This window comes from Vicugna pacos, chromosome 11, assembly GCF_048564905.1.
Source record: "Vicugna pacos chromosome 11, VicPac4, whole genome shotgun sequence".
In the NCBI taxonomy this organism is placed as follows: Eukaryota; Metazoa; Chordata; class Mammalia; order Artiodactyla; family Camelidae; genus Vicugna; species Vicugna pacos.
Window position 1 is genome coordinate 48,034,505 of NC_132997.1, and position 19,993 is coordinate 48,054,497.

General features: G+C 45.7%; 2 protein-coding genes and 1 long non-coding RNA gene across 8 annotated transcripts in view; 1 reads left to right on the forward strand and 2 right to left on the reverse strand.

Annotated features, from left to right (window-relative positions):
- The window catches only part of LOC107034297 (uncharacterized), a 127,318-nt gene extending 124,755 nt beyond the window's left edge, over positions 1-2,563 (reverse strand). For 3 of the 6 annotated variants that reach the window (XR_012077359.1, XR_012077361.1, XR_012077362.1), the window contains exons 1-2: positions 2,389-2,562; positions 407-500 (exon numbers count right to left, since the gene is read on the reverse strand). This is a non-coding gene — a long non-coding RNA (uncharacterized lncRNA). Of the gene's footprint in view, positions 1-406; positions 501-2,388 lie in introns of all 6 variants that reach the window. The other 3 variants (XR_012077360.1, XR_012077363.1, XR_012077358.1) reach the window with 3 other exon arrangements.
- COMTD1 (catechol-O-methyltransferase domain containing 1) lies at positions 2,005-4,213 on the forward strand. Its single transcript, XM_006211607.4, has 7 exons — positions 2,005-2,292; positions 2,442-2,569; positions 2,829-2,934; positions 3,036-3,154; positions 3,258-3,312; positions 3,586-3,719; positions 3,961-4,213. The coding sequence occupies exons 1-7, from the start codon at positions 2,199-2,201 to the stop codon at positions 4,111-4,113; spliced, it is 789 nt and encodes a 262-aa protein (XP_006211669.1). The 5' UTR covers positions 2,005-2,198; the 3' UTR covers positions 4,114-4,213.
- A 2,321-nt stretch (positions 4,214-6,534) lies between these two features.
- VDAC2 (voltage dependent anion channel 2) lies at positions 6,535-19,190 on the reverse strand. The gene is made up of 10 exons (XM_006211605.2): positions 18,789-19,190; positions 18,530-18,584; positions 17,436-17,504; positions 16,510-16,559; positions 13,138-13,290; positions 12,993-13,045; positions 11,792-12,019; positions 10,763-10,913; positions 8,209-8,266; positions 6,535-6,922 (listed from the first exon to the last, which is right to left on the reverse strand). Exons 2-10 carry the CDS (start codon positions 18,558-18,560, stop codon positions 6,831-6,833), a joined length of 885 nt encoding a protein of 294 aa, XP_006211667.1. The 5' UTR covers positions 18,561-18,584; positions 18,789-19,190; the 3' UTR covers positions 6,535-6,830.
- Positions 19,191-19,993: the final 803 nt, after the last annotated feature.

Sequence of the window (19,993 nt, forward strand, 5' to 3'; positions counted from 1 at the left end):
GGCAGAACTTGACTCCATGACCTTACTCTTCTGCCCCTGCCCCACCCAGTCCTGGGGGGCCCTGGGGGAAGGGGCCCAGCCTGTGTGATGTCAGCAGCACTGGAGAAGCAGCAGCTGGGGGCATTAGTATAGCAACTCAGGGGCCTCTTCCAGGCTCGTTTTTGTGAACAGCTGTTTCCAGTGACCCAGTCTGGCTAAGAATTCTTCAGGGGGCAAACCCCCTGACTTCCTGATGGGGACCTAACAGCATGTACAACCCCCAAAAGGGCAACTGAGAGAGGAAGAAATGATTCTCCCCACCCCCCACCGCTGGGGGAAGCTGCCCACATCCACGTGGCCCTCTGGGGAGGCCGAGCTCCCACTGTCACCACTGGGGCAACCTCCAAAGAGAAGAATAAAAACCTACTTTGTCTTCAGCCACCTGGCCTTCTAGGAAAAGGCCCTGTAACAGATACACAGGCGACACTCTGCTCCCTTCATTGTGAGCTGAGACACTGGCGCTGTAATGGAAGAGACAAGAAATGAGCAGTGAACGGGGGAGGGAGGTGGAAAAATTAAATTTTGCGTGATCAGCAAGGTTTCAAACAATCGCTCGCCAACTGAAGTGGGTGCCACGTCTATAAGTCATTCTGTTTTATAGACCATTAGGATCTCCAGAGAGAACCTGCATGGAGACCACTGCTTTTTGTTGAAATTAAAATGTCAGAGAAAAAGAAATAGAACAAAACAGGGAATCTGCAATTAATTACCAGGCCATAAAAATTCAATAATCAGGAGGCAGAGCAGCCGCGGGCCCAGAGGTATCAGAGCCAGTGTAACAAGAATGGAATACATTAATCTTTTCAAATTAGTTTTTTAATCTGACGGGGATATATGGTGACATGCCTCCCCTCCTCGCCTGCCCCCCACCTCCACGGGCTCCGGCCTAAAGCCAGGTTGGGGGAGGGAGGATCTGGTGTGAGCTCCCGGCCTGCCCAAACCCAGACCCCCAGACAGGAGACTACGCAGGTCTGCAGCCCCAGCTGAGCCCAGGGCCCCAGCAGAGGGGCCTGGAAAGCGCTTCTTGGGAGTTTGGGCCCTGCCAGGTCTGAAGAGCTCACAGGTGTATCCTCCCTCCGGCTAGTGGGTCAGAGGGTTTACAGAAGCAAGAGCAGGGCCTGAGGAGTAAGCACAGAGGCTGGTCTCTCTGAGATTTGGTTTACTCCTCTGGGAAACAAGATAATCTCGCAGCCTCACAGGGAGGCTGGCTGTACAGCTCCTGGTGCTCAATAAAATGCCCCTTCCTGGTACTATGTTCCCCACTCAGCCGGGCAGCTCAGGCAGGGAGGAGCCCCAGGCACCACCAGCAGGCTATTCAGAGAGCGTTTTAAATGCACATGCTGTGTGCTCAGCTCTGGGGGAGGAGATAAGAGCGGCCTCAGTCCTTCCCCTGGGGAATGAGACCCATCCACAGGTCAAAGAAACATTTACAGAGCCAAGCAGGGTGCAGAGACTCAAAACGTTAGTGGAAGGCGCTTCTCTTCCAAGCACGCCGTTTGGCCAGAGACAGGGAGCTGGGAGGACCCACCCAGCCCCCACACAGCAGGCTCCTCCCCGCGAACCCCTCCTGGAGACGGCGGGCTGATTGGTCAAAGGACCAGCCCCACCCCTGTGTCTGAGAGGAGGCCTCTCCCTCCGCTCCTGCTTGGCCTCCCCCAGGGTCCAGGGCTCCCGAGCCCCACCTCTGGTTTTGTGCATTCACTCCTTCAGCTTGATATCCTTGGTGGCCTCCCCTCATTCTCTCTCTCTCGGGGCCCCTTTCATTTCTATCACTTCGTACCCGTTACTATCCTGTTAAACCCAGGGGAGGTCTCAGCAAAAATGGCAGCGATGAGGAAGAAGCATAGCTAGGACGGGCATCAAGTTTTCCCTCTCTGACTCAGGGCCCTAGACCTCTGGCGCCGGAAGGGAGAACCCAGACCCCAGATACAGGGTTTCCTCCCTAAATGTAGGCGCAGTTCCGAACGCGGCCACCAGATGACGCCAGACCCACCGGGAGGTGTTTGCAGTAAGGCAGTCAGGCCGCCAGATGGTGCTCGAAGCCGCGGTTCCGCGGGCACTGCCCAGGCAAGGCGGAGCCGCGAGGGCCCGCGGGTCTCAGGGCGGTCCCAGCAGCCCCAACGCAAGTGACCTGGACGCCGCCGCTTCCTGCCAGCACCATGACCCAGCCCTTGCCCCGGCTTTCTGTGCCCTCCGCGCTAGCCCTGGGCTCGGTCGCACTCGGCGCCGCCTTCGCTAGCGGCCTGTTCCTAGGTGAGTAGGGCCGGGCCTTTCACCCTCTCCAGAGCCCCCGCGGACGGGCGGTAGGGCGCGGGAGCAGAGCCCGCGAATGCTGCGGCTGAAGCTCACCTCTGGCGCCCAGGAGCCCCAAGCCCTGACCCAGCACCCCCTCTGCCCGGCAGGTAGACGGTTCTCTCCATGGCGGCCCCGGCGAGAGAAGCGCCTGCTGCCCCCTGAGGACAGCCCCCTTTGGCAGTATCTGCTGAGCCGCTCCATGCGGGAGCACCCAGCGCTGCGGAGCCTACGGCTGGTTAGCAGGGCCCCGTTGCAGGACCGGGGCAGGAACAGGCGCCCACCTCGGGCCCAGCGGGGCCCACGTGGCTGTGACCTTGGGCTAGGCGGTGGCCCTCTCGGGGCTTTCCGGGCTCGGCTCGTCGGGCGCTGAGGGCGTTCTTTAAGGGCCCGCCCCCTGGGACACGCCCACAGCCACGGCCCTGGGTGGGGCTCTGAACCTGGGGCGGAGCTGGGTGATTGGCAGGGCTAGCGCGAACCTTTCCTTCCACGCGCAGCTGACCCTGGAGCAGCCGCAGGGGGATTCCATGATGACCTGTGAGCAGGCCCAGCTCCTGGCCAACCTGGCTCGCCTCATCAAGGCTAAGAAAGCGCTGGACCTGGGTAGGGCGCACGGCCGGGGTCATTGGGGGCCGGAGTCACTGGGCCGTCCCCCTACTCTGGCCTGAGCCTGACCGTGTCCCTGTCCGTGTCCCTGTCCCCAGGCACTTTCACAGGCTACTCAGCCCTAGCGTTGGCTCTGGCGCTGCCCCCGGCCGGGCGCGTAGTGACCTGCGAGGTGGACGCGGGGCCCCCAGAGCTGGGGCGGCCCCTGTGGAGGCAGGTGAGTGTCCCACGGACCTGAGGCCCTCGTCAGGCCCCTGGAGCCCAGCCACTTCCAGCTCCAGGAGAAGGGACATGCTGGCTCTGACCCACTCCTTCCGCAGGCTGAGGAGGAGCACAAGATCGACCTTCGATTGAAGCCCGCCCTGGAGACCCTGGGTGAGCAACGGAGCGGAAAGGGCCTTGACGCCATTTCCCTAATGGGACCACCGGGCACGAGCTAGTGACCCCGTCCACCAGGCGAGCTTGGGCAATGACAGCCCCTCGCCGCCTGGCCTCACGGTACGCGGCCACATGCAGGGTGGCAGGGCCGGCGCCCTCGAGGTCGGTCCGAGTCCCTGCATAGTCACAGCGCCTGGGCCGGCCTGGGCGGGGGCTTCCGGCGCTGGGGCCTGCGGACTCAGCCGTATCTGCCCCTCCCTCCCCCGCAAGACGAGCTCCTGGCCGCGGGCGAGGCTGGCACCTTCGACGTGGCCGTGGTGGACGCGGACAAGGAGAACTGCACCGCCTACTATGAGCGGTGCCTGCAGCTGCTGCGACCCGGAGGCGTCCTCGCTGTGCTCAGTGTAAGGGACAGCCCGGGCCAGAAGACCCTCCGGGACTGGGTCACTCTTTTCCTTAGGCTTCTCCCTATGCCCTGCCCCCATGCCCTGGAGCCCCGCCTAGTAAACCATGTAAGCTTCTCCCCCCCCCCCCCAGCTGAGTCCCAGGCTTTCCGCTGCCCTCCTGGGTTCCCAGCTCTCGCCCGCCACCTGCTCAGGCAGCTCCCCAGGCCCCGCCCCCATGATGCCCGCCCCACCCCCGCAGGTTCTGTGGCGTGGAGAGGTGCTGCAGCCTCAACCGCAGGACAAGGTGGCCCAGTGTGTGCGAAACCTGAACGAGCGCATCCTGCGCGACGCCAGGGTCCACATCAGCCTCCTGCCCCTGGGCGACGGCCTCACCTTAGCCTTCAAGATCTAGGACTAGCCTCTGGCAAGTGGCCTCAAGGGAGGGGCCCTGGGAACTCCAGCCATTGACCTTGAGTTTTAAATCTGACAATAAAGTGGGGCCTGGGACACGATCTTCTGAGCCTCCATATGTGCTGAAGCTGAGTAGAGAGGGAAGGCCCCACACTAGCCACAACTTGAACAAAAGGCCTTGAGGCCACAGATGTTCATCCCCTCCCTGACACACTCCTTAGGACTGCCTGGCACCAGGGCTGTGGCCTGACCACAGGAGCTTCCAGCTGACTGGAGGCAGGATATAGTCTTAATTGACCTGGCCACATCCAACTGGTCAGAACCCCCCCCCACCAGCTCCTAGGAGTTGCCTCCACTCTACAGGATCTGAGGGCTGGAGGCTTGGTAGAGGCCCCTTGGTCTCCTACAGCTCTTCCTAGGAGGGACAAGTGAATGAAGTTCCTGTTCAGTGCAGCTGGGACTAGTGGAGAGACCAGTCTGGGATCTAATGGCAAGAAAGGAGCCTTACACCAGGAACTTTAGTAGGTTACACCAGCTCTGCTGGCCATTTGCCCGTGTCCTCACAAAACTGTCGGCTTGGCCTCATCTCTGCAGTGGAGGCCCTGGTCAGTGGAAATCACCCCTGAGAACCAAGCCACTTGACTTAGACCTGAGGACCTCAAGGTTGACGGAAGTATATACCCTGTCCTCCCCGAATTCCTGGAAGGTGAGACACTGAGTGGGATCTCTGGCCAGAGGTGTGAAGACAGACAGGTAGGAGGCAATGTTCAACAAGTGCCCCAGAGGAAGATGAAGAGAAAGTTAGGCTCTCCAACACCAACATCTATGGGCAGAAGTGGAGAGGGAGCCAGGTTCATCACTCCTCTGGTTACCTCCCTGATAAGTAGGAGGATCATATCTCCACACCACAAATGAAGAGCAGGCGCAGATATTACACGTTCTTCCACTAACACTGCCTCAGGCAGAAATGGCATCAGCCTAGAATACAATTAGGTTTTGTAACCACCTAGTTAGGCCTGGGTGATGGAAATGAACCTGGAGGCTGTTAGAAGCAAGGCCATAGAAGCCCATGAGCCCACAGAGGGCAAGCTGTATAATCCTACAGCTCCTGGGATATACCTTGCATTTTAGACAACACTCAGGGACCTGGCTGTAAACCTATCCTCTCTTCCACTCATAATAAGATATTTGGCTGCACATGGGTGACTAGATCCATTTTATTCAAAAGTATCCCAAAAGCACAAGGTGCTTTCACACCTAGTTTACACAGACATCTTGTTCTGCTTTTCTTCTTACCTACCAAGTTCTAGCTCACTCAAATTGGTTCAAATTCCAACTTTCTGCTGTTAAGTCATGTCTTACTCACATGGGCCATTCAAACCAGTCCCTTAAGACAAATAGATCAGAAGGGGCCTTTGTGGCCCCCATTCCACCTGTGTGGAAAGCTTGTTTGGGTTTCTAATCTTAGATTCTTCTTGACAGAAAAATTTTCAGCATGTATCATTTTTTGGGTAATGAGTACTACATTTTATCTGTTCTCTCTCAGACTTAAAATTACCGCAGATGTAACATTATGAATTTGTTGAACAAAATCTTCTCTAACCTTTGATTGTATCCTTCTCTCTTCCTATCAAAATTCCTCTTTCCTACTGTTCTAACCATAATCACCCATTTATTTCTATCATCCAACCCAAGTCCAGATGAAGGCCAGTGGCCACACAGCCTGAAGGCACTGTCTCTGGTCTCAAACTCAGGCCCAAGCTTTTTAGCCTATGCCTGGAAAGAAATGAGTTAACCACCTCTTAGTGGGGGGGCCCATATACTCCCCTCTCACAGACCCTCTGGTTACTGACACTGTCTACACCTGACTCTATGTCCCTACACCTAGTCCCGTCCCACCTAACTGGAGCCTACATCACTTCCACAGCAACAGCCTGAAAGAGTACGGTGTGTATACGAGCTTCAGCATCATGCCTTCATTTTCCTTTCTTCATCGTCACGTACTCTCTAACCACTCCTGGAGTTAACAATGACCCAATGTAATTCTGCACAAGTTTACAAACTGAAGATATAAAGGCATATATCTTCTTATTTTATTGTCATCTAAAAATCGCATGGAGTCACTCTCGGGACACAGAAGGCTTCTATAAAGAGCAAAATGCTCACTGATAGAGTACTAGCTAGACAACCAGAAAGATGTGACCCTAGCTGAAAAGTTTTTAACTCTGCAAATACTTGGAGTCATTAATTATGTACACTTGTTTTATTCATAATTTGTAATGTTTGGGGATACCAAAAGTAATTCTAATAATGGTTGAATTTAACAAAAAATTTTAACCTCATCTTAAAACATTCACTGATCCATCTCATTCAATGGCAATATTCAATGTTAAAAGGAACATAAAAACAAACATGCACACAATTGCACAGTTTTCATAAAGGTCTATTTCATTATTGGTGGGTAGCGCATTAAACAGTTAAATACATTAAATAATGTATAGGTGACTGCATGACTGCAGCATTGGTAACTAGATAGATAACCAATTCAACTAGAAACCAGCTAACAAGTAACTGTCTAAATATTTAAAATACAGCTCTTGTTTAGATCATCCTTTGTTTTGATCACCTTCTTGGGGGGGAAAAGCCTGCTGGTCACACTGGAAATATATTAAGGCCAAATCTTCTAATATCCATTCCCAGAGGTTTCTTTCAGCTAGATTAAGCCTCCAACTCCAGGGCAAGCCCAAGTTTGTGGCCTCCAGCGTTAATGCTCTTCCCATCTACCAGAGCAGACAGTGTAAGCTTCACACCTGTAAACAAAAGCAGACAACCATCATGTGCCTGAAACACCTTATGAGAGCCTGCAGCCTTCTTTAATAATCACCTCACAGCCTGCCTTTCAGAGGACCTACTAGTGCCGGCCACCAGAGGGCGCCTGGGAGTATCTGATAGCAAAGAATTCAGTGGCACCATCCTGGATAAGGCAGGCATCAAGTCAGAGCATAAAAATGTTAATAAAGCTCAAATGGCTCTAGAAAATACAATAACGTTCAATACACTATCCAGACTAAAAGACAATCATAACTGGATCCTGGAAAGGAATAACTACATAGAGACATTTTCGGGACAAGTGGTAAAACCTGAACATACTGTGTATTAGATATTATTTTAATTGTTAATTTCCTTAACAATTGTGAAAACAATTGTAGTTATGATGTCATTTAAAATGGTGTAGCTAAAAATGCCTTACTCTCAGGACATGCATGCTAGGGCTAATGTGTCTACGTGTCTGCAAAACATTTAAATAATTCATAAGAATATGTGGAGGGTGGGGAGAAAAAGAGGATTATGTATCCAAACAGAGGTAAAACAAATATGGCAAATGTTAGTAACCGGTGAATGTGGGGAACGTACAGGTGTTCATGGTACCATTCTTTTTTTTAGGTTTCAAAATAGTCAGAAAGTCTGGGGAAAAGTTCCAAGTGCTTTAGAACCTTGCTATTCAAATGGTGGTTCAAGAACCAGCAACAGGGACATCACCTAAGAGCTTGTTAGAAAGACAGAACCCCTCACCCCAGACCTATGTGGATTTAGTAAGATTCCCCAGGTAATTCAGCCACACACTGATGTTTGAGAAGTACTACTCTAGAAAACACAGCAAGGCTCAAATACTATCTCAAGTAAATGAGACTACAGAGATCAAACCACCAAAACAATGAGTCAACTAAGATTGGAGAAATAAAAATCACTGAGACAGCCCAGGTCCAGGTGAGGGAAGTAAATACAGAATGGGTATTAAATCGTAATACAGAATCACTGTTAACTTTCTTTGGTGTGATAATAGCATAATACTGCCAGAGAACGTTCTTATTCTGAGACACATGATGAAGCATTTAGGGAAATGTCATGACGGCTGAAACTTCCCAACAACCCATCATTTAAAAAAAAAAAAAAAGGAAAGGAATAAAAAAGTGTGGCAAAAGGTACTTTTCTGTCAATTCTTCTGCATGCTTGAAAGATTTGCAAAAGAAGCTGGGAAAACTAGTTTTCAAAACACTACCAGAACAATCCTACCTTATTAAGTAAGAGTACTTACCAGGCCTCAGAGTCTGAGTATAGCCCACTCCAATTAAACTAGAGTTGTTTACTTTTGCCTAAAATGCAAAAAGAAATGTAAGAAAAATTTTTGAATGGAGAGACAAAGCACCTGCATGTTACCCTATTATATAATTATGAAGCATTCATTTTTTTCACCTGTGAGGTAATAAAAAATTTAATACTGTTATTAAGCCAAGCAAAACCCAGGTGCCACTTAACTCTTATCCGCTAAACTTAAAAGTAAAATTGTCAGCAGAACACAGTATTCTATCTGCTGGGATGTGTCTACAGCACAGAAGCCTAAGCGCTCTCACAGAAACCGTCCTCACTGGTTTAATCTAGCACAAAACCGTACCCGAATGGCTAATGGAAACCCCCCAAGGCTCGCTATGTGACACACGCCAGCCTCAAAGTACAGTACGTGAAGTTTAAATTTGTGGCTATGACAAACATTACTACTCTCAGGAATGTTCAAAATCTCCAAAAGACAGGCATTTCCTCTGAAGAAACAGACCTTTACCTCACATTCTCATGCCTCTCATTCACCACTCCTGTGTCTGGGCTGCATGTAACTGGACTGTGCTTGAGAAGAGGTTCCAATGGGGCATCATTCACCAATGCAGAACCGTGTCCTCCTTGCACAATTCTACTATTTTAGAATCTTAGTCACAAACCTTCAAGGGCTAAAAAGAACTCTGGAGAGCAAGACACAGTAAGGAGAAGCTCCTTGTAGCTCCATTCTCTCCTACTACTAACGTCACTGAGCCATACCAGAGGTAAATGGGGCAGCTCACCCCATCTCCAGGGCCTAGGTTGCCTAGTCAGGCAACTTCGCTCTTCAGCGTTTTGAGTGCTATGGTAACAAAAAGAATAAACAGCCTCTGGGATCAAAACAGATTTGGAAATGATTTGATATCTACACTCTTTAGTAATGAGTAAGACCAAGACAGAGAGAGAAATGATATAACTAACTATACAGGCCAAAGTCACATAAATGGCACTCATATTCACTTGGCACTACAGCCAAGTCTTCTTGGGTCACCAAAGACCATATGAGTTATTTGTCTACGGAAGAAATGCCCCACTGATAAGCATCTTATGCCCAATTAAGAGCCCCAGACAACAGGATACAAAGTCCTACTATTTTAGAATATGAGTCAACCATGAAACGGACTGGGCACTAACAGCACTACATAGGTGGGACATACTAGATTATTTCCAAAGTAATCCCAAGAAGTAACTCACTGGCACACACAGGTCCCAAGCCACCTTCCCATTTTCTACTGTGAGAGGGCTGCATCTCCTGCCGGGCATTAAATCTGTGAGGGTGCCATAGACATACATTTGAAGAGAACAGCACTATAGCTACCAGAGAAGTGTGTTGAGTGAATCCTGAGGATTTTTCTGCTACAGTGAGGTCAGAAATATAGGGAAAAATAAATTAATGCGGTCTTGCTTATGGGAAAAACATTCTGGGGTAGGGTATAGGTCAAGTGGTAAAGTGCATGCTTAGCATGCATGAGGTCCTGGGTTCATTCCCCAGTACCTCTTCTAAAAATAAATAAATCAACCTAATTACCTACCACCCCCAATAAATAACTTTTAAAAAAAATTTTTTAAAGAAAAAAAGCATTCTGGGTGTGTCTCATTCTGATTACAACTGTGCTAAGATAAAATAAGAATGGGGCTAAAATTTAACTGCCTAAGTTATCAAAACATACTGTCCTCAGGAAAGAAGATCACTTTATGTAAGAGAAATTAACTCTCATGGAAAGTTTAACTCTCTTTCATTCCAGTACGTACAGTGCCTGATTTGTAAATAACACTGACACATATGAACAGCTGTTCATCTGCCTGAAACTGGAGCCAGCTGCTCTACTCCCTCAGACACTGCACACCCTCTTACCCCAGTGCACAATGACTGAAGGAAGAAACAGCAGAGTCTAAGGACAGGACCAGGATGGTCATGCAACCCAGCTAACCCAGGAGAAGGGGGAGGAAATTCCTGGGATGCACCTGGTCACCCCAGACAGGAGGGAAATCATGAGACAAGCAGTCCAGTCCTGGCCCTACCCCTCCTTCCTTCCCTCCCCAGCAGTGGTCTAAGTCCTTCCTCTCTCCAAGCTTTGGTTTCCCCACCTGCAAAACAGCATGGGTACCAATGACCATTCAGATCAAATCTGAAGACATCTGTAAACCCTAAGAAGACAAACACAAAGTAACAATTAAAGTACCATTACCTCCCAACAAGAATGAGAACTGCCCAGGACCCAAAACACTGGCTTCCCTGGGCTCGGACAGGTTTGGGGCTCAGGGTTATTATCTACACTAATTCAGCAGCTTTTGAGGGTAAGCAAACTCCTATGGCCTGGTATCAAACTTCTAACATTGTCTCCACTGAAAAAAAACAGCTTTAAAAGTTCTAATCCCAATCTGTGTATAAAATGGGAATTGTATGAACTACAGTTCAAATTTTGACAACACAGTTCAACATACCCCAAAATTAATTCCAACAACCAAAAACCCCATCCTAAGCCCACAGCAGTACTCACAGAAATGGAAGCAGTGGGATCCAACTGATACTTAGCGGCAATGCCAAAGCGAGTGCAGTTGGTTCCTGATGTCCAAGCAAGGTTTACTGAAGTGTCAAGATCTTCACACACTTTCTGGTAAATTGATCCTCCAAATTCTGTCCCATCATTGCTATAAGATATTTTAGATTAGTCAATCTAGGATAGACAATGTAATAATGTCTAAGGCACAGGCTGATACTGTAGCACTACATTTAAATAAAAGCCACTGCCCACATGGCTCTCTAGTGTTCCAATGAAAACTTTAAAGTTTTAAAAGGTCTTTTCCCAACCTATGTCCAAAAACAAGGCTTGGTCAAGTGATTCATGGTACACACATTAAGCAGAACTACCATAAGCTACTAATGATCATGCTGTAAAATACATAATGCTACAGGAAAATGATCAAAATGTATTAAGGTGAGGGGAGGGTTATATGACAGCCTTTTCTGTATGTATATTATATGTATACAAAAACAAAGATGAAACACCAAAGCATTAACAATTAACAAAGATTATATATCTAGTGGGTGGAATGAGAAATTTTGTTTTTTTTCCTTTGTACTTCTGTTATTTACCAATGCACCATATTTATAAGGGGAAAATTCTTTTTAAGAATTTTTTTTAATTTTAGTTCTTTTTTAGTCCTTTCCACACATACTTTTAATCTGGGTTAGGAAAAAACACTATACATCTTAAGCAATCCTATCAAATGAGCACCTCACACATCACAGACAAGTCAAATGAATGCACAAGTAGAGTTTGGCAATGTCTTAGCCTCTTCTATCCAAAGTCCAAAGCCCATCAAACCTCATGTGAAATGAACACTTACTCTCTCAGCACCAAAAGTCAAACTAACATTTTTCACTATACACTTTTGAGGGGCACTCTAGGAATGGCCAGGGATGATCTTTTTATGTCCTTTAGGTTGCACCTAGATTCACAGGAAATGACAGGAGACATCAACATCACTGAGGTCCTGTATCATAATATCCACAAAGAAATACTCACACATTAGTGTGTAGCTGGAAGTCCCCAGTCCTGTAGCCCACTGCAAAGTTATTCCTTGTCAGCTTTGACTTGGCACTGTCAAAGGTCATCTGGTACCCAGCAAGCCAGCCCTCATAACCAAAGACAGCTGAACCATGGATTGCAGGTCCAGCAAAATCAAAGTCAACATCACAACCAAGGTTTATACACTCCCTCTTGTAAGATGACTTGATTTTACCACTTTTCTTTCTGGAAAAAGAAACAAACTGACTTAAAATTGATGCCAGTGGAAGAATGACACACATAACTTCTGCACAGAGGGCACAAAACAGATTTAAATGAACTGCACTAGAACTGGGGAGCAGAGGCATACTTCATTGTTTTACTGTGGTTCACTTTAGTACACTTTGCAGAGACTGCTTCCCCTCCTCCCCCAATTGACGGTCTTTGGCAATCCTGCATCAAGCAAGTCTACTAGTTCTTTTTTTCCAACAGCATTTGTTCATTTTTTGTCTCTGTGTCACATTTCAATAATTCTCACAATATTTCAAACTTTTTCATTATTATATTTGTTATGGTGACTGTGGTCAGTGAGCTTTTGATGTTACTACTATGACTCACTGAAAGCTTAGATGATGGTTGGCATTCTTTAGCAATAAAGCACTTTTTAATTAAGATAGGTACATTGTTTTTTTCAACATAATGCTACTGTACACTTAACAGACTATAGTATAAACATAACTTTTATATGCACCAGGAAACCAAAAAACCCATGAGTCATTTTTTTTTTTTTTACAATATTTACTTTACTGTGGTGGTCTGGAACCAAACCTGCAATATCTCTGCGGCATGCCTATTAAAAAGGTAGTAAGCTAATCCTAAGGGGTAAAAAAATATAGCTCAATGAACTAAAAACAAGGGCACATGGGGCAACCTGAATGCCACCACCACCATAGGAAGACTGCTTTGCAGAAGTGGTTATCAGTCACAAAAGCCCATTAGAAACACGTTAGTTACCCAAGTTAGTGCCACAGTGATAAGAGGCAACTATCTGAAGGCAAGCCAACAACTGTACTGCTCATAGTCCAAAGGCAGAAACAGAAATTTCCCACAAGGCAGATGAAGTTCAGCAAGCCATCAAAGCAGTAAATATGAACCGTTCCTACATATACCCAAGAGGAATGCCTTTAAATTTAAAGCAGATAAAAATGTCCATGCTTACCCCGTGTTTGGTGAAAAGGTGGTATCAAATGTCAGTTTCAAACCTTGACAAATCTATTTTGAAAGAAAAAGAATTTGTCTTCAGCTTTATTTCCTTTTTGAAAACAGAAATAAAATAACACTAAAGCACATTTTCAAAATGTTACCTGGTCTTCGATTGCGATTTCTGTTCCCAGAGTGTTATCAGTGTTCCACTTTTCTGTGAAAGTCAGGCCATACTCACACCATTTATATTTGGTCTCCAAGGTCCCAGTAACTTTACCAGTGTCTGTATTAGATGAACCAGATGTTGAGAATTCCTAGTAAGACAACAAATAACTTCATGAACTTTCTCATAAGCCTAGAAGAATCCACTAACTTACACAAATAAAAAGAACCCACGGACACATTTAGTAATTTCACTAATCTTTGTTCTAGCTTCCTACCTTCTGATACTGAATATATACGAGTGACAAATTAGCCTGTAAGTTACTGACTGCCAACTTATTGCTCACATTTCAACCAACCAATCATAAGTTACCTGTATCTAATTCTAAGTGAACAACAAACTGTATCGCTTTTAAGGGAACTTCTGCTAAGGTGATTTCATTTGGGATTCAAAAATCAGTAGGGAGGAAAAAAAGGAATGAGCGTTTTAGTACTGCTTCCAATCTACACCTGATATTGAATAAAACATTAAACAGGTCACTACGGTTAATCACAGACCCCTTCATTAAAATCAGAGTTGATAACTGATACACAATTTATTATAAAATGGTTCCTGAAAATCCTTAAAGGAAAAGCACTCCACTGTAGGAATCCATGCCATGAACAAAAGTTTTTTTAATTCTTTGGTAACCCAAATATTCTGTTTTTCCAACATAGCCACCACATTTTATGCCTTTCCAATCTTTCACATTCTCATTTTAAAAAACAAGTAGGGGGAAAGAAACTATACATTTTTTTTAATTCTTTGGTAACCCAAATATTCTGTTTTTCCAACATAGCCACCACATTTTATGCCTTTCCAATCTTTCACATTCTCATTTTAAAAAACAAGTAGGGGGAAAGAAACTATACATTTATTCTACAACTGGTTTATATCATACATATTATATACTGTACTCTGTGTAACAAATGACAGTATAACAGAATAATTGAATGCAGTGATCAATTTAAAGTGCATTATATAATCTTATGTTTGTAGCAAATATTATTAATCTGCCAATCCCTAATTGCACACTAACTGAAAAGGAAGGCATAATATGGAGGAGGCCTTATCTGAAATTTAAAGTCTGCTACAGATAATTCAGAAATCTAATAATCTTTCAGAGCACAGTACACAGAGGCAAACAATTCAAATCTTCCAAGATAAAAATATTAAAATGCCATCTGAGGGTTCTGATTTGTCTGCTAATGATGGCTATACACTTTGGTCACTGGGAAGCCAAGTTTAAAGACAGCTGATCTGAACTAATGAAGAGAAATCTGACCTGAAATTGTGATACCTGCAGAATGATGAAATACCAAAAACTGTATCACAATGGGAGAAAAGGCTAATTATCCTTCACTTAGAAAATAGAGTATTTGGATAACTATTGCTCTGCAGTGAAAGATACCCAATTCTTTAGGTCTTATACACAATCGCCTGAAATTAGATGCATTCATTAACAGAAATTTCAAGTCAAAGCCCTCAATGCCCATATTAAAAAGCACTGGATTTTGTTAGGAAAGAACACTGATATAAAATTAGGAGTCCTGACATCCAGTTCTGGCTGTCATTTACTAAATGAACAACACTGAAGACAACACTTTTCTGGGTCTCAGTTACTTCAAATGTGGTAATAAAAACTACCTCTGGAGGATTCAATTGGACTGATGCTGAAAACTGCACATTCTCATGTGTTCCATACAAAAGGACGTATCATTAAAACAATATATGTGGAGCATGTTCTGCTAACAGACACTTAAGATGCAGAATGTGTATGAGTAGCTATTTTTAAAACCGAGCAACACTGATCAATGATTCTCGAGGTCCCACCCACTGCCATTCATCAGCCCATAGACTGAGCCAGTTTATATACATGCCAAAGAGTCCTCAAGACAGAAAACCAAGATCACACTGTGATCTCCGACAAGAATTCAGCCGGATGACACCACTGATGAGAGCTTATACCCTTTCACTCCATCATCAAGATATTTAGGCTTCTGTATTCTGGGGTGGCCTAGACATCTCTGCAGTTCAGGTGAGAAAACAGAACCAGGCATTACTGTGATATATTTGGGGCCAGGTACACATTACAAGACCAGTACCATGCTTTTGAATTACACACATTAAATGTAAATAAAAACATACTATAACTAATCAAGCTTCTATATATCCTTCATGTTCTTAAGCCTAATTTCATAAAATTCTTATCCACAATAAGCCTTTATTTTCCAACAAAGATTTTGATTTACCAAACAATCTAGTACTAGATATACTGCTCTGACTGTTCCCTAGTTTAAAGTTTATTGTCTTTCCAGTCAGCAAGTAAGCTTTTTAAACACAAGGATTGAGTCTTCTTCTTTTTTCAGGAGGCCTTTTGTGTTTCAACAAATACACACCAAGTGGTTTATAAGGGGACTCAATAGGTTAAGAGAGGGAACACAAAACAAACACTACTGTGACCTGTTACCTTAAGCAAGTAAGTCACCCAACCTCATTGAATATTCAGGCTTCCTTTCAAACCAAAGAAACCAAATGACAGATGTGACCAATGTAAAACCCCAGAAATCCAAGTGGAGGCATTAAGAAACTACAAAATGATTAACTTTAATAAATAAAAGCTATTAAACATCCCCAAAACAATCTCAAAACAAAAAATTTTAGAAGAAAAAAATTACAAAATTTTACTTTACTCTCTTTAAGGGAGTCTGGTAGGCAGAATCAAGATCCAAGTATCAAAATATCAACCCTTAAAAATATTCAAATTTAGAACTCTCTAAATTCACAAAATACATATAGAAATCTTCCCCAAGGAGGGCTGCTAGAATATGACCATTATATTAATGATTAATACACTCAAATTAAGAGTTACTGAGTATTTTTATGCCCAGAACTCTTAATGCTTTTTATAGGCATTAAAAGAGAGGGTTACAAAAAGTACAACAGGTTCCCACATGACTAATGTCTTGCCTGAGTTACTAGTGCTTACAAAGAAATAAGTCAAAAGACCACATCAAAATCAGTAATCATATTCAAAGCCAAAACAAATTAAGACGCAAATCCCTTAAAACAAAATTAACTTCTGTTTCTTCTTTAAGATTAAATGAGTAGGGGGGTGGATACAGCTCAAGTGGCAGAGCACACCCTTAGCACGCACTGGGTCCTGGGTTCAATCCCCCGTACGTCCTCTAAAAATAAATAAATAAACCTAGTTACCCCCAGACAAAAAAAAAAAAAGATGAACTGGGTAGACATCGTATAACTATAACTATTTTATGGGTTGAAAAATTATATAAAGGCTACCAGAACTTATCAGATGCCTAACACTCACCACGCCACTGCATGACTTTGTTTTCACATCCAGTTTCACCAAACCAAAACCTTCAAGTAAAGACCAAAACAGAACAATATGATTATTTTGTATAAAAGATGCATACCAATAGTTGAGTATACATTAAAAAACTCCAAAAACCCCAAATACAAAAACCAGAAAGTTTACACATTCAGAGGAGGATAAAAATGGATACTAATACACAATGCTTAAATGAAAACAATTTTAATTATTCTATGTAAACTGAAATGCAAAGGACAAAACATCTCTAGCTTTGCCTAGTATTTTGCTGTGTGTTTGGCACCAAAAAAAGGCTTTCAAACCATTTTATCAAAGCATTTATTTAAAAATGCCTCTCATATCTAAATGTCAGATCAGAAAATCAATCTAATTTGAATCTCAGAACAGCCAACCCTTTTTATTATTATAATTAAGGCATTTGGAACATTTACCCCAAAGGGGTATCCCTCTCCCTTTTGGATTAATAATCTAAATAATTAGGGAAAAATAATCTAAAAGAGCAAGAGGGAGAAAGGAGTGTGGAACAAAATCTTCAAGAAAAAACAAATTTATTTGAAAAAAAAAACCAATTCCCCTTTAGGAGTCACCACTGTAAAAACAAAACAGCAATACATCAAATTCTATTCAACAGAGATCTAAATTGTATGTGAAGGAAATAAAAGCACAATTGTTTTTTTCTTAAAGGTAAAATATTTGAACTAAGTTTGAAAAAACTGGAGGAAATTGGAGCAGAAGGGGATGTGGATTGTTACAGTACTACTTTAACAAAAATTTTACCTTAAATGTACCAAATACAAGAATTAATGCAGCCAAGATATCTACAATTTGAAGAAATTATTAATTTCCCTAAGCAATCCAAACACACACATTCATTTCAGACTGAAAATTTTTAAAACAGTTCTTACCAAATCCTTTGTTGAAAATATCTCTGGCAGCTTTGCCAAGGTCAGCATATGATGGAGGAATACACATTGCTGGTGGGAAGGAGAAACATTCCAGTGTTAATGTTTCTGTTCTCCCAGTCTGTCCAAAAACTAGATTATGACCTACCGCCATCTTTAAACCCAAGCAGTCCAACTTGGTTTTGATTCCACCAGGAGCTGAAACTGTAGTCTAATATGATTCATGAAGGAGATATCAGCACTGAAGGCTTATTTCTAAAATGAGTAACCACAGTAACTGACTATACAAACTTGGGAAATTACTTCCGAAATATGAAAACAGACATTCTATGCCTAAATTTACACGTCTGTAGCCTCACCTCCTAGGACAGGACTAGTACAAAGAATCAAACACATACACGCATGTATATCTATACATACATTTAAATCTGCCAAAATTCCCTGGAATAGGCTGATTTAACCAAGTAAAATAAAATCAAAACCTAGGACAAGTCCCACCCCCCCCAACTACATCTTTTAGCAACCTCACTGAAGTCAAAACCAATTATTCTGGAGTGGGAAAAGAAGGGTAATTAATACTTAGGGGACTTAAATATTGGAACTTAAAAAAAAAGCCATCTGTTTAAGTGAAATCTACATTATGCTGTGAGGCTTAAAGTAAAGCAATCTGTACTCATTACACCAGCTCATTCATTCTACATAGCACGTCCATGCCCTTAAGAGCACATGTAATGACCTTGCGCTCTCACAAGGGGGGTTACTACTTCCTCAGGAAAAGTAACCGATCCAAATCCTCCAAAGACCGAATCCGACAATTAGTAATATTTTGCTTTTGAGTTCATCAAGGACACCTCCAAAAACTGCAGGGGAATGCGGCCAAAGACCCAACTTCCCTGGCCTAGTCCCCCTACCCGAAATCCAGTAATGCAGCCCCTCCTCCGCAGACCCAGGAGTCAGACGGTGGAACGGCTACCGAAAGAGGCGAATTTCCAAGTCCTTGGAGAGATACCGGGAAAGACGCTGCGACTTTCAGGTCAGTAGGCTTCAAGTGCCCGGACACCACCGCCCCATCCCGCAGAAATCCCCGCTCTACTTACGCCGCGGGCAGTTCTGTCCGTAGGTTGCCATGGCGAGGCCGCGGGAAGCGGTGATCTGCGGGAAGGACAAGAAGAGCGGTCAACGGGGGTCAGAGGCGGATCAAGAAGCCAGAAGGGGGTCTCAGACAGAAGGGAGAGGGGCCCTGCGGCAGCGCGGCCATCTTAGGGAGCCAGGGCCGACCCCGAGTCCGGCCCAGGCGTTCTGCTTGGCCGCCGGGGCTTAGGCCCACGGGTCGGAGTGAGGCGGGCGCGGCGGTACCTGGTGGTCTTCTGAGGGGGAGGGGGGCCGCTGCTGTCTCTCCGCTCTCAAGTGAGGCCGCTCGGCTGGCTTGGGGTCCGCCTGCAGCTGCGGCGCTGGAGGGCGAAGTGAAGGAGACACCGTTCCGCCCGCCGCAACCCTGTCCTCCCCCCACCAGGACCCTGCCACTGCCCCTGGGGCTGCCCGCGGCGCCTATCCTCGCAGCGCCGCCCGCTGCCCACTCCAACCTGCTCCGAAACGACCACGTGCTCCGAGAACACCCCCACCTCCTGGATGGGTCGCCTCGGTCCGTCGGCGGGGGCCAGAAAGGCAGATGCTGCGGGACCTTGGGTCAGGCAGCGAAGAGGGCAGCCCAGGGGCGAGGGGGCGGGGAACGGCGGAGGCGGCACGGAGGGGACCGCGCGGGCGGGGGATGGGGCGGCGGCCCCGCGCGCGCTCGTCACGGTGGGGCGGGGCGTCAGGAGCGTGCCTGCGCGGGACCCGGCGCGAATGGGCGCGGCCGCGCTCCCCGGGATCACGTACTTCTCTCGTATTCCCTTTCTCGGCTGTGAGTAGCGCACGCTGCAGAGCCAATCCCCAGTCTAGGAAGGAGTCTGCTAAACATTGCCCCTTCTAGCCTGAGTAAGTGCAGCGTGTGCTTCTGAAAGATGGTCTGCCCCTCCTGGCCCAAGGAGAAACGAGTGGGCCACCAGGGCGCACCTCCAGCCCCTCGTGCACTCCCTTCCTTCGTCCGCCTTCGACCATAGTGTAGTCACCATACAGGGCAGGACTCGGCCAGAGAAGCTCTCTCGGGCTGTCCTTTCCTAAACAAACTTGAGCACGTCTCAGGGTGCCCCGTCCCACCCCTCCCTCCGCCCCACTCTCAAGCCCTAGGGTTCCTCTTCTACCGCCTCCATCCCTACACACGCACCTGACCAGAACTCTCTCGGTGAATCAAGTGTGCTAGAAAATTTAAGAATCATGCTGACCAAGTATTAGAATGCTACACTTAAGTTCCCTGGGTGTACAGTGAGGTAGCCAACTCAACAAGAAAAAAAATGAGCCTTTTAATGAGATGGAAATGGCTCCGGAATCAGTCACCAATCTCAGCAGTTTATCCCCTCTGTACCCCATTTGCCTATCTATAAAATGAAAAGTTTAAATGAGATGAAGTGGTCTTTAATGGCCATTCAGACGTAGACTATGAGCAAAGCCTTTTCCCCTCT